The sequence below is a fragment of the Myotis davidii genome, unplaced genomic scaffold (assembly GCF_000327345.1).
Source record: "Myotis davidii unplaced genomic scaffold, ASM32734v1 scaffold1069, whole genome shotgun sequence".
In the NCBI taxonomy this organism is placed as follows: Eukaryota; Metazoa; Chordata; class Mammalia; order Chiroptera; family Vespertilionidae; genus Myotis; species Myotis davidii.
This window is the reverse complement of record NW_006300018.1, coordinates 710,965-725,561: the sequence shown is the minus strand read 5'-3', so window position 1 is coordinate 725,561 and position 14,597 is coordinate 710,965. Positions and strand designations below refer to the sequence as shown.

At 37.5% G+C, this 14,597-nt stretch overlaps 1 protein-coding gene and 1 pseudogene across 2 annotated transcripts in view; one reads left to right on the top strand and one right to left on the bottom strand.

The window, feature by feature from the left end:
* The window catches only part of LRRC49 (leucine rich repeat containing 49), a 232,482-nt gene that overhangs the window by 152,896 nt on the left and 64,989 nt on the right, over positions 1-14,597 (top strand). For both annotated transcript variants that reach the window (XM_006776066.2, XM_006776068.2), the window contains exons 12-13: positions 10,518-10,755; positions 12,122-12,307. In XM_006776066.2, coding sequence (XP_006776129.1) covers positions 10,518-10,755; positions 12,122-12,307 — 424 coding nt within the window. The remainder of the gene's footprint in view (positions 1-10,517; positions 10,756-12,121; positions 12,308-14,597) is intronic.
* Positions 6,330-7,216, bottom strand: LOC102753012 (annotated as a pseudogene).

The window sequence follows — 14,597 nt, the reverse complement described above, 5'->3', positions numbered from 1 at the left end:
CTTGGTTTTGCTACTTGTAAGATTTTCTCTTTGTCTTTTGCTCTTGGCATTTTAATTATGGTGTGGTCCTCTTTGAATTCCTTTTGTTTGGGGTTCTATGTGCTTCCTGGACTTATAAGTCTTTTTTTTTCACCAGGTAGTGGAAGTTTTCTGTCATGATTTCTTCAAATAGGTTTTCAGTATCTTACTCCATCTCTTCTTCTGGCACCCTGATAATTCGGATGTTGGTACGTTTGAGGTTGTCCCAGAGGCTCCTTACACTGTCTTCATATTTTTGGATTCTTTTTTCATTTTGCTTTACCGGTTGGGTGTTTTTTGCTTCTTCGTATTTCAAATCTTTGGCTTGATTCATGGGATCCTCTAGTCTGCTGTTGGATCTCTGTATATTATTTTTAATTTCAGTCAGTGTATGTTTAATTTCTGACTGGTCCTTTTCCATTTTTTTGGTATTCTCATTAAGATCCTTGAAGGTCTCATTAAGATCCTCTAAGGTCTCACTAAGTTCTTCGGAGGTTCGTAGAAGATTCTTGAGTAACCTTATAACTGTAGTTTTGAACTCTATGTCCTCCATTAGTTTGCTTTCCTCCATTTCTTTCATTTTTGACATGTTTCTTTGTCTCTGCATTTTTGGCTGAGTGAAAGGACCCACTGTGCCTACCGTGGAAGAACTGCTGTGCTGGAGACACCCTTATACGGTAGGAATTGCTTCAGTGGGGCTTCGGTGCTCACTGAGTCTGCCTCTTGAGTGTGTCCCTTATGGATGTGAGGAGTTGAAATCTTGTATCTGACCAGGAGTACCCTGGCTCCTGAATTTCCAAGTCAACCACTGTATGAGTCCATCCAGCAGGAGCTACAGCTATATCAGCAGATTTCTCCTCTTTGTTTGGAGTTCGGAAGTTTTGGAGCTCGCTGGCCCAGCTGCAGTTTGTTAGGCTGCAAAAGCGCAGATGATTGCTTTGTGCGGCTGTGCACTGCTTGGGTGGGGATGTAAATTGAGTGGGGCGGGGTCTCAAAGAATCACCAGGGCAGAGCAAACAGCAATGGCTGTCATCAGCCATCTCCGCAGACTCCGCGTCTCTGCGTCCCGGAGTCCCGTGCCCCCACAGCAACAATGATCCCTGCAGGCAGCTATGTGAGAAAGTCACCCTCACTTTCTGACCCGCTGCAAGACAGTCTAGTTTCTCCCTGTAGAAGTCTGGGACCCCAGAGTCTCGCCGTAAATGAGTTCAGTGCATTCGAGAGCTTATATCCTCTTCCGATTGAAAAAAACCATGCACCTGAAAAAAAAAAAACGCTCACCCAGGTGCAGCCACCTTGCTCACGCCTTTGTACCTCTGTTCTTGGCGCTTCTCCACCTCCGACTCTGTCTCAATGCACTTTTTTCTTTCCTTCTAGTTGTAGAACTTCCACTAGGTCAGCTTTCCCGTGGTTCTGGATGAGAGCTGTTTTGTCTTATAGTTGTAGTGTAATGTTGTTGTGGGGGGCAGCACGTACAGGTTTGTGCTTTATGCTGCCATCTTGGTTCTCCCATTTATAGTCTTTCATAGTATTTCATAATGCCAAAAAGGTGGCTAATTCTTGTGTTACAATGTCTGACCTTTAGCGTATAGGTGTGTAACTAAATGCCAGGAAACAAGTACCATGAAAAAATGATAGGCACATTCAAGAAAGAAATTCCATAAAACTTTGCTATACCCCATCAATTTTTTTACTACTCACTATCCTTGGGACAGCTTTACAGTAACGTGACAATTGCAGGTTTCTTTCCCCTGCCAGAAACGGGAAAGTACTTGGTGAAATGTTTTCTTTGCTTACATTGGATGCGTGTACTGAAGCTGGTTTATTTTTGGTCATTTCCTGTCTATGAACACTGAGGTATTTTAGCCAACACTACTATAATAAAATATAATGCATAAAATGAATTTCCACACCTACAAATGTTGCATTCGAAATCCATAAAAAACATCATTATAGGAATCAGCACCACTTATTCATTGGGAAAATAATAATCTGAAATATTTTAAGTCTTTCTGTTCTAACCAGTTATAGAAAGCCTAAAGATGTTTTCAAAATATGCCAAAAGAACCCATAATTATCTGAAATACTCTTTTTCCCATTTAAGCATTTAAGAATATATTCTCCTTTTAACCTGGTTTTCAGGGAGTCAACACTTGATTGCATTAAGTTAATCACCCTGTACTTCATAAGGTATATAAATGTCTCATTACTATGTTGTGTACCTGAAATTAATATACTATTTGATGTCAACTATAATTAATATATATGTATATATTAATCTCCCTATCTTTGGGTCCTTTACTAATCAAGAAGGCATAGAATATTTTTCTGATTAGTTCTTATGTAAAGATAGTTGAATAAATAATGTTTGGATTAACCACTAAAGATCTTGAAGAGAATTTCTATTTGATGGCAGACTGCCTACTGTTATAGAAATAATATTTGAGTTGGGATATATCCATGGAAGTGTATTTGACTTCATGGGAAAACAAATTGTAAAACATAGACCCTTTATAGAAGATACTGGGCCAGGTGACTCAGACACCTGCTTTAAAACATTTGAATCATACTTGATTCCTCCCTCTCCTTCATTCCCTGCAATCAATCACTAAGTCCTACTTTTTTTAATGTTAATCCTCACCTGAGGATATTTTTCCATTGATTTTTTTAGAGAGGGGAGGAAGGGGAAGAGGCAGAGGAGAGAGAAACGTCAGTGGGAGGGAGACAGATCGATTGGTTGCCTCCCACATACCCCCTGACCAGGGCCTGCACTCAAATATCTGCCCTTGACTGGAATCAAACCTGGGACCCTTCATTCTGCAGGCCGACACTCTATGCACTGAGCCAAACCGGCTAGGACACTAAGTCCCACTTTTATTTTCTCTTAAATATCTGGTTCTCTTCTTTTATTAATAGTAATCACTAAGTATGCTTTAGAATATTATTTTTAGTCTCCATAACAACTTTGAAAAAATATGTATTAGGATCACCATTTTACATACCAGAATACTGAAACTACAAAGAAATTAAATAACTTGCCCCCAAAGTCATGTTTATCAATGGCATTCTAGGATTGGAACTAAGGTCTGTCTGATTATCTTGTCAATGCCATTTCCACCACACCATACCCTCTTTTTTTATTATGCTTTTATATGGTCTAATCACACTATTGCACTGAGCTTCCTACTAATCTCTGTTCATCAAGCCTTTAACTCCTACATCCTCCACAAAATGGAACAACCTGTCTCAAATGAGTCCTTGTGGTCAGAGACATATCTTATTCATCTTTGTATCCCTCACACTAGCATCTAGCTCCATACATTGTATGTTAGAGGTGATTAAAACCTTGTGTTGAATATGTCCTATTACTTTTTATTTAAAAATTTTTCTTTTTTTTTGCTCCTCAAACTTATAGGATAAAATCTGACTTTCCAGCTTCATCTTCAGCTACTTCCCCCTCCCATACGTTTCACTGTCCCGTCCTATGTTGCCGTGTTCCAGCCATATTGAAATTGTTCTTTACTGAATGTTATACATATTTAGGCTTCTGTGCCTTTCTTTGTTCTGTTTTTCTTACCTAAATTGTGCTTCCTCCTTCTACTTCTGATGTAATTCTATTAATCTTTCAAGGACCACTTCAAATGCTACCTCCTTTTGAAACCTGACTTCTCCCCTCTAGAAGAATAAATAATTCCTTCCTCTGTATTCCCAAAGCATATCATTTAAATATTCATTATTGACAATAAGCATGTTATATTAGAGTAATGTCTAAATTTATCTTGCTCACCACCATCCATCCAGACTGAGGTAGCTTTAAGGGCAAATAGGTCTTAGTTTATTTTTATATCCCTACTAGAGGCCTGGTGCATGAAATTCATACATGGGGGAAGGGGGAGTCCCTCAGCTCAGCCTGCACCCTCTCCAATCCAGGACATCCCTCTCTCAATCTGGGACCGCTGACTCCTCACCACTCACCTGCCTGCCTGCCTAATTGCCCCTAACCACTCTGCCTGCCTGCCTGATGCCCCTAACTACTCCCCTGCCTGTCTGATAACCCCAACTGCCTCTGCCTGCCTGCATGATCACCCCTAACCTCTCTGCTGCCTGCCTGTCTGATCACCCCTAACCTCTCTGCCTGCCTGCCTGATTGCCCCTAACCACCTCTGCCTACCAGCTTAATCACCCCTAACTGCTCCCCTGCCTGCCAGCCTAATCGCCCCTAACTACTCCCTTGCCTGCCTGATCACCCCTAACCGCCTCTGCCTCGGCCCCTGCCACCATGGCTTTGTCCGGAAGGACGTCTGGAAGATGTCCAGTCTAATTAGCATATTATCCTTTTATTAATATAGATGGCCTACACAATACCTAACACATAATAAGCTCTCCAGATTGACCTTTTTATTTGATGAGGTGAGGTCATTTTCATTGAGAAATTATATTCCATGTGTTTATTAAGTGAATTCCAGAGTATGATTAGAGCATTTATAATTCTGGGACCATAACCCAATAAAAGTGAAGAAAAATTTTGATATATCCAAAAACTTGTACATGATTTCTATATTGATTATCCTTATCAGTACAGATGATTTTGTTGCCCTTTACCATAATTCTTAGGATATCTATCTATCTATCTTGCCCTGTATATAGTGGGTTTCCAGCAAATGTTTAGTGAATACATATTTATATGTATATGAATAAAAAGATGTGGATATATTACAAGGACAACTGAAAGGACAATCCTCAACATAGAAACATTGCTTAGCAAACTTTCTATTTCTTATGGAACTCTCAGAGCACACCTTCCCTGAGGAACAGGTTCCTCTGTTCTGTATTGGCCAGAGGCTAAACTCAAGCCTTATTCAGAAAATATCTGACGTGGCTTAGGTATTACATGACTTATTTAACAGGTTCGATATTTCCTATTGAGAAGGATGAACCTACCTACAAGCCCAGAAAACTTTCCATTTGTTTGTATTGAATGTCCATGTCAGATCTATATAAATTGGAGATTACTTCTGCTTTGTTTTGTAACTTATACGACTGTTTTTTCTGAATGTAGGCTTATTTTTTTTACTTATTTTCCCAACAATTTGCTTGACACAACTTTAAACAAAATAAATTATCCTTTTCTAATGTTATAGTTTTATTTTATAGTTTATATTCTTTTTTACTTCCTTCTATATGATGCTACCTATTTAATTTATTAAAAATTGTAATAAACATAATAATCAAATAGTGCTCCAAACTTAACGCTGTTCATGTGGAAGATACTACTAAAGAAAACACAAGTACTTGCAGTAAGAAGTACTACCTTCTATAGAGATAGAGAAATAAATGGACAAATCTAGTTGTTTAAAATGAAATTCATATACACATTTTATGTATAGTTTTGTGCAGTGTCCTAATATGAATGGGACTGCTTTTCTACTTGAGACATTTTTTAACCAAAACAAAATAACCTAAGTAATATAAAGTGCTTAAAAATACAGTATAAAGATACAAAAACAGACATACTAATTCTAATTAGGAATGTAATTATGATGTTACATTTTTACATTTTTATAGTCCACAATTATGTTTAGGAAATTACACAAACATAGATCACTGATTTGAATGAAATGCATAAATCTGTAACAAAGCTTTGTAGTTACAAAAAAAAATTACCAAAGAATGCCCAAAGTTAATTTTTATTCTTTGTGTCTGTGTGACACTTTGGTGTCATATTCTTGAAGCCTTCATCAATGTTACATGGAGAAAAAAACAAATGAAACACTAAAATCAAATCACTAATGTGATCAAATAGGGAAACAAATAAATTAAAATCTAGCAGCCATCAACAAGAATGTCTAAGACAAGGGTGTCAAACAAAACAAAGAAAATTGCTAGAAAACTGTCTCCATCATACTCTTTCAAACCAGTACAATATAGTCCTCCATACAAAGAAACATAAACAGAATACTTTTCCTGTAAGGTTTAGAAGTACAAGTTCTTTTTTAATCTTATGGATGGGTAAACTGTGTTTGTAAGCTATTACTGAGTGGGCCAGAAACACATGTATGGATTCTGGGGACAATGTATACTGTAATTCTTTGATTGGGATAAGTGGACACTCTAACTAAAAGAATTGTTTTTAAATTAATACAGAAGTGCAAGACAAAGCCAAATGTGACTTCTCTTATATCTTAGCAACATTTAGATGAAAATCAAATTTAAATGCAGTCCAGTCTGCTTTTGAAAAGGCTGTGGTTCAGCTCCCCAATCTCAATTGCTTGATCTAGTTTCCTATGAGAATACTCAGAAGATGTCTCTTCTTAAACATCAGACCTCTTTTTAGTGGTGGAGCTGCTCTTAGTAGTAGCTGCATCTGCAAGGGACTGATATCCAGTCATTATCTTTGGAGGAAGTCCTAACCTTTCCTTGTGTACCCTCCCTAAATATGTAATAGCTTCTCCGTATTCACATTCAGTAATCCATTTTGCTATCTTATCACCTTTAGCTCTAACATTAGCAACAGCTTTACTGTGGTCATCAAAAGATTCTCCAGCCCTAACTGGTTTGGCTCAGTGGATAGAGCATCGGCCTGCAGACTGAGGGGATCCTGGGTTTGATTCCTGTCAAGGGCACATGCAGGGTTTCAGACTCAATTCCCAGTAGGGGATGTGCAGGAGGCAGCCAATCAGTGATTCTCTCTCATCATTGTTGTTTCTTTCTCACTCTCCCTTCCTCTCGGAAATCAATAAGACAATATATTTTTAAAAAAAGGATTCTTCAGTAAGTCATGGCAGTGTCTCCAGGCAAAAGCATTTGAGGACACTTTGCCTCTGCTGTTTGTTCAATGTACTTAGCCTTTGTCCTCTTCATTTGCTTCTATCATCTTCCCACGTAGGCTCAATACTCTTCTGAAAAAGTAAGTAGTCACAGCCAGACATTAAATTACTAGACAACTGGATATGATTGTAGAAGAGCCCAAAAGTCTTCAACTTAGAGATCACACTCAAAGATCAGGCAATGGTTGGCTTGCCAAGTTTTGTCATTTTTCAAAAAAAAAAAAAACAACCCAAAAAACAGTGCCCATCTGTTCTGTAAAGGATATTTAGTATAGTTTTGTGGGTTAGCAACCTCCTGGTTAAATCCGTTTTTCTCCTTCTGTAGGTGAGAGGTTAGGAATAGGAGTGGTTTCCGGTTCCACAGTTGCCATCTTAGATCGCTCTTAAACTTTTAATCATATGGACAAAGAAAAGCAAGATACTTTCAAATATATGATATAAAATAACACCACTTCTCAAAGGATTTACTTATGTTTTTGGTACATAGCTCTGATTTCCCATCATTTTTACATTAAAATATACTTCTTTTGCTGAGAAATCATGGCCATCAAGCATCACTCCATCAACTACCTACTTTTTTTTTTTTTTGCTTGCTTGCTTTACCTTACTTTTTCATTATTCGCCATTGCCTCAGCTGAGAATATTTTTCAATAATCCTATCTGTGTCTGTATCACTAATGCTGCCCCTCTGCTCAAACCACAGCTTATGGTTGGAAAGCTTTTATAAAATGTAATAGATACTCATAAAAAAATCCTAATTGTCTCACTTCATTAATTCACTTGAGAAATATTATTGAGCACATGTGGTAGGAGCTGTGCTAGATGCTGGTTCTACTAGAGTGAATATGACTAAGTTTGAGCCCTTAAGGATCACCGTATTTTGTGATAAAGACAAGTAAATGGTAATTGCTGTGCAAGGTGGGAAGTGCTATAAAAGGGGCATCCTTTTCATCAAGCCTTCTTTATTTTAGTGGAAGTGAAATGTAACTTCTATACTTTTTCTTATTCCAGAAATGATTATATACTCAACATAACTCAATACATATCTATCATACAAAGCACAATATGAGGAACTCTTAATTCTCATCTTATTTTTGTTCTATTATCAGCCTTTACCTTTATAGGATTCTCATATAAGATTATTCATATACTACTGCTCATTGAATGTTTGATTATCCTATATAATAAAACCCTAATATGCAAATCGACCAAAAGGCAGAATGACTGGTCGCTATGATGTACACTGACCACCAGGGAGCAGATGCTCAATGCAGGAGCTGCCCCCTAGTGGTCAGTGTGCTCCCACAGGGGAACGCCGCTCAGCCAGAAGCTGGGCTCATGGCTGGAAAGTGCAGCAGAGGTGGTGGGAGCCTCTCCCGCCTCCACGGCAGTGCTAAGGACCCCTGGGGTGTCCCGGACTGTGAGAGGGTGCAGGCTGGGCTGAGGGACCCTCCCCGCCAGTGCACAAATGTCGTGCACCTGGCCTCTAGTTTTCATATAATCATTGTCTTAAGCACTAGACTGGCAGAAATCAAGTCTTTATGTCATATATTGACTTAGAGTTGACTGATGTTATTAGCCAGCTTGTTATTGATTTTTCAACCAGTGTGCCACAAGAATTTTTAAAATATGCAATACCTGACTACTTAGTCAGGGCACTGACCTCTTTTCCATTAGATTGTAAAATAAAAAAATGACAACAGCCAACACAATAGCCATCCGGTGTGAATGAATCAAAATTATACCTATTTATTTGCCAGTTTGGAAAAATATATATTTTTTTCAGTGTGCTGCCAAGTTTTAGTAATAAATTTATATGTGCCAGGAGATGAAAAAGGTTGAAAATCACTTGTGGCTCTGATATACGTTCACATAAGTCTAGTAAAACTTGATAAACCAACAGGGTAATGGTTTTTTAGCTTTATCCTGCAACAGCACCATTATACAAATTTTTAAGGTCTTTAATAATGCATTTATCCAATATACATTGTGAAAATCCCATTACTAGACCCCAGGCCTCCAAATATGAAAAAAAAATGTAGTCTTTAGCCTTGAGGAACTCACTATCTGATAGAGGTGACAAAATTGCAGAAATGCAATTATGGTGCAGTATAAGAAGTGGTTTATTGGAGGAGTGTGCAAAAGTCCATAGAAGCACAAAGGGGAGCAAAGCACTAATATTAGTGAGGGCAAATCTGAAAGTAAAAGTGCCAGAATGAAAACACATGGAACAAAAGCCAAACATTGTTTCAGTTTTGAGACTGGAAAAAACAGGACATTTGAGTTGGATCAATCTATTTCTTTTCTTCTCTGGCTATCATTTAAGTAACCTTTATAGAAAAGGTGGCTCCTACTTTGAAAATAGTAACAACTTTCATATTGAGTTGTGTATGTGAGGTGATTGTGTATGTGTACACATTATATAAGTAATGGATTATTTTTCATCATTTCTTATTTCAAAATGGGGAGAAATCTTGATTAATTTTACTGCTTATAAATGTGGCATACACATGCAAAATTTTAAACAAGTATTCAAAAATAGAAAGTTACCCTTTAACCCAACTTCTGAGAGATTAACTATTGTTAAGAGTTATTTTATGTCTTACCAAGTGTTTTATAAATATTTTTACTAGGGGCCCAGTGCATGAATTCATGCACCTTGAAAGGAACTGTGGGCCGCGAGGCTGCTATAGGTAGTGGGTGTGAACCGCAGCTTCGGCGCTGGCTGTGGGTGTGCCCCCGCTCACTTGCTCCACTATCCCGCCACGGCCAACGTCCATCATGTTCCGCGCACGCCCCCTGGTGGTCAGCACACATCACAGCGACTGGTTGTTCGGTTGTTTTGGTTCCGATTCCACCATTTGGTCTACTTGCATATTAGCCTTTTACTATATAGGATAGGATATTATACGGTTCTTGGTATAGAAATAGTGTTTTGTAAAATGTGTGTGTGTGTGTGTTTTTCAGCTGGACAGTGGAATACTTTAATGATTACAAAAATCTATTTGTATTGCCATGAAAACATCTATGATACATTAAATGGATTGCTTTAAAACTAAATAGAATATCAATTATTTTTCATTGACAGAAAACATTTTGGTTTAAAGGTGTTATTTTTTTATGCACATGTGCCTCTTTTTGAATGAAAATATAGGGTGTCCCAAAAATGTATATACACATTTTGAATAATTATAAAGGCAGTGTTTGTTAAAGTACATTGCATTTTCAAAATTTATCTATCACCTGTTAAAGTGTATATACATTTTTTGGGACACCCTGTATATAACTAGAAGTGGGGAGGAGGGTAGAACTCAATTAAAGGAATTAGTCAAAGAACATATATCCATAACCCATAGACACTGACAACAGTGTGGTAGTGTGGTGATGGCCAGAGGGAAAAAAGGGTGGGGACTGGGTGGAGGCAGGCAAAGGGGGTGGGAGAAAATGGAACATCTGTAATAGTATCAACAATAAAAATAAAATATATATGACTAGAAGATCTAAAACTTTCAGATAGTCTATTGAAATTTAGTCTTTGGTACTCTGGGTTTAATTATTTAAATGAAAAAGTGAATATAGAATTTTAAATACCTTTTCCAACAGCTCTTTATAGTCTGTTATTTACTTTGCATGATAAGACTATCATTTAAAATTGTATGTTGGCTTTTCCAGGTCTCTGGACTCAGTACTTACCAATGCTTTACAAGCCTTATCTGTCACAGACACGCACCTTGTTGATGTGGATGGGGACACGCTTTCCCTGTATGGCTCAGGAGCACTGGAATCGCTAGATCGGAATTGGAGCATTCAAACAGCACGAATGGTGACAACAGTGTCCTTCACTTTCATAGAATTTGATGAAATCGTCCAAGTGCTTCCCAAAGTGAAGATGAAGTTCCCTAATTCTCTGGTAAATACTTACTTTTAGTAGTCTATTTGAATCATTCTCAGTCATGACTTGTATGTTTAGGCTAAATACCTGTTTTTAACTATTATTTATGGAGTTTCTATCTGGCAGGGAGACTAAGCTTTGTGTTAATTTTATGGACCTGGGATTTAAATTATTATTTATAAATGCCCTTGCAGCTTTCAGTTACTATTGGAAATTACCTGTCTAGAAAATGATTCTGTATGAAGTATAAAGAACTAGTATAATTTTATTCATATTGTTTATTTCTACTTTGTAAAGAAGCGTTCAACAGGATCTCACCTGACCATATATTATATATTCATTTATTATACCTGGTGTTATTGGGACATGTACATTTTAACATAATGTTCACAGTAGTCCCCTAGCAACATATAAAATGATTACTTTGAGAGTTAGCCTTTTCCAGTTATGGTATTATTGTATTATTTATTGGTATGCATTTGCAGAAATTGTCATTTATATGCATTCTTTCTTGAGTTATTATTGTTATGTTATTCTGTTAGGCCTTTTATAAGTTGTTTTTCCCCATATCAGTCTCCCTAAATAAGATAGATAGAAGTGAAGATAGTATGTTTAGAAAAGATCATCCAATTTCACAGACAGAACACCTACGTTAGCCTTTCAGTTTTTGTGACTTGATATTCCTGTAGCCAGTTTAACTAGCCTGCATAGTAATCGGCAAGATGCAGGTATAACACCTAACTAGTTCTCTCAGAAGCATTGTGAACCCTGCATTTATAAAATTCTTAAAATTTTAATATTAATGATTTCTTTGTAGTTTTAATTTTAGCAAAAAGTATATACTATTCATTGTAATGAGTTATTGTGTTTATGTAATTTTTAAGGATCTTAGTTTGTTAATAAATGGGGAGATATCCTTTGCAAAATAGAAATCATTTTGAATCCAATATTGGATGGATTAATGGAGTTCATCAATGATGTATTAAATGGATAAAGCAGTCGTTCTCAACCTTCTAGCCCTTTAAATGCAGTTCCTCATGTTGTGACCCAACCATAAAATTATTTTTGTTGCTACTTCATAACTGTAATGTTTCTACTGTTATGAATCGTAATGTAAATATCTGATATGCAGGATGGTTTTAGGCAACCCCTGTGAAAGGGTCTTTCGACTGCCAAAGGGGTCGCGACCCACAGGTTGAGAACCGCTGGATTAAAGGTAGGTAAGGTTTAGTAGATTCAGTTGACTTAATGTAATTAAAAACATATTAGCTAAGCCTAAAGTTTACAGATTTACTTAGGAAATAATTAGTGAAGTTTAAATGTAACTATTTTAAGATGGTTAAATTTAATGGTCAGCTTTTTTGTGTGTGTTTTATTATTGCAGCACCTTAAATTCAAGGAAACAAATCTTGCAATGCTACAACAGTTTAACGCATTAGCACAACTCCATCGTATTGACCAGTTGACAATTGATCTTCAAGGAAATCCAGTTGTCAATTTTACACTCTGGAAATACTATGTACTATTTAGGCTGAGCCATTTTAATATGCAGAAAATAAATGGGACAGAGGTAAGCCTTACACTAAGTCACTGTGTAACGAAAGGGTTCGTTTTTAAGGGAAATGGTCACACAAGTGGTCAGGAATTTAAGTAACCATGTTGGAACTTTTGAGGAATATTGTAGTTGTTTTTCCCCAAATCTTGACAGTTAAAATGTTAAAAAGCTAAAAACTATTTATCCTAAATCTTCTAAAGCACTAGAAAATTTTGAAAATAAAATAGTAACCAGGTCATGATGAATAGTAAATACTTTTACTATTGTTTGTCAGCATTCAGAGATGTAAAAAGTTGGTAGGTTGACATTTAAAAAAAAAAAAAAAGGAAGCCCAGTTATGTGGCTCAGTGGTTGAGCATTGACCCATGAACCAAGAGGTCACTGGTTTGATTCCCAGTCAGGGCCCATGCCCCGCTTTTGGGCTTGATATCCAGGAGGGGGCATGCAAGATTCATCTAATCCAGTGGTTCTCAACCTTCCTAAGCCGAGACCCTTTAATACAGTTCCTCAGGTTGTGGTGACCCCCAACCATAAAATTATTTTTGTTGCTACTCCATAACTGTAATTTTGCTACTGTTATGAATCATAATGTAAATATCTGATATGCAGGATGTATTTCAGGGTCGCAACCCACAGGTTGAGAACCGCTGAAATCGATGATGTTTCTCTCTCATCAAAGTTTCTATCTCTCTCCATTCATGATCTTTGTATTTTTTTAAACTAAATCATTATTGTTGAAAGTATTACACATGTTCCCCCTCCCCCCCAGTGACCTCTTCTAGCCCCCCTCACCCCCACAGCAGCAAGTCTGCATCTGTGCTGCCCCGTGCGGCCACCACCAGCCACGCTCAGCTGGAGCACAGAAAACATGGCTAGTGGGACTGATACACTGAATATCTAATTTACTTTAATCTTAGTTAATATAAATGTAATTTTAAATACCAATGTATCTACTATATGGGACAGTGTGGCTATGCAAGATTCATTTTCCAGCAATTGTTTTCTACTGCCCATCTTCACATCATCACTTGCCCACTTTCACGCTTTCTGTTCTATTTGGCTACTTTAAAATCACTGTGAGGTCCCTCCATGCTGTCTCAAAAGGTTAGAGAGCCTTCTTTTTCCTGCTGCATAATATTTCATTGTGTAAATGTACCACAGTTTGTTTGGTTTTTATCCACTCATCTACTGATGGGCACCTGGGCTGTTTCCAGATCTTAGCTATTGTAAATTGTGCTGCTATGAACATAGGGATGCATATATTCTTTCTGATTGGTGTTTCAGCCTTTTTAGGATATCTTCACTGGATAAAATGGAAGTTCCATATTTAGTTTTTTGAGGAAACAGCATATTGTTTTCCATAATGACTGCACCAGATTGCATTCCCACCAGCAGTGTACCAGGGTTCCCTTTTCTCTATGTCCTCACCAGCACTTGTCATTTCATGATTTGTTGATGGATTCTGACTGACAGATGTGAGGTGATACTTCATTGTCATTTTAAGTTGTTTTTTTTTTTTAGTTTTACCAGTTTTTTTATAATTCTTTATTGTTGAAAGTAGTACATATGTCCCTTTTTCCTTCATTGACCCCCTCCAGCCCACCTCCCCTTTTGCCCCAGTCCTTCAGCACCCTATTGTCCATGTCCATGGGTTATACATATATGCATACAAGATCTGTGGTTGATTACCCCTCCACACTGACCCTCCCCCACCTTCCCTCTGAGATTCCGCACTCTGTTTCATGCTTATATGTCTCTGAATCCACTCCATTCATCAGTTTATTTTGATACTTAGATTCCACATATGAGTCAGGTCATGTGATACTTGTCTTTCTCTGACTGACTTATTTCACTTAACATGGTACTCTCCAGGTCCCTCCATGCTGTCTCAAAGGGTAAGAGATTCTTCTTTTTTTACTGTTGCATAGTATTCCATGGCAAAAATGTACCACAGCTTTTTTATCTACTTGTTTACTGATGGGCACTTGGGCTGTTTACAGATCTTAGCTATTGAAAATTGTGCAGCTATGAACATAGTGGTACATATATTCTTTCTGATTGGTATTTCTAGTTTCTTGGGATATATTCCTAGAAATGGGATCACTGGGTCAAATGGGAGCTCCATTTTTAGTTTTTTGAGGAAACTCCATACTGTTCTCCACAGTGGCTGTACCAGTCTGCCTTCCTACCAACAGTGCACGAGGGTTCCCTTTTCTCCACATTCTTGCCAACACTTACTGTTTGGTAATTTATTGATGATAGCCATTCTGAGTGGTGTGAGATCATAACTCATAGTGGTTTTAAT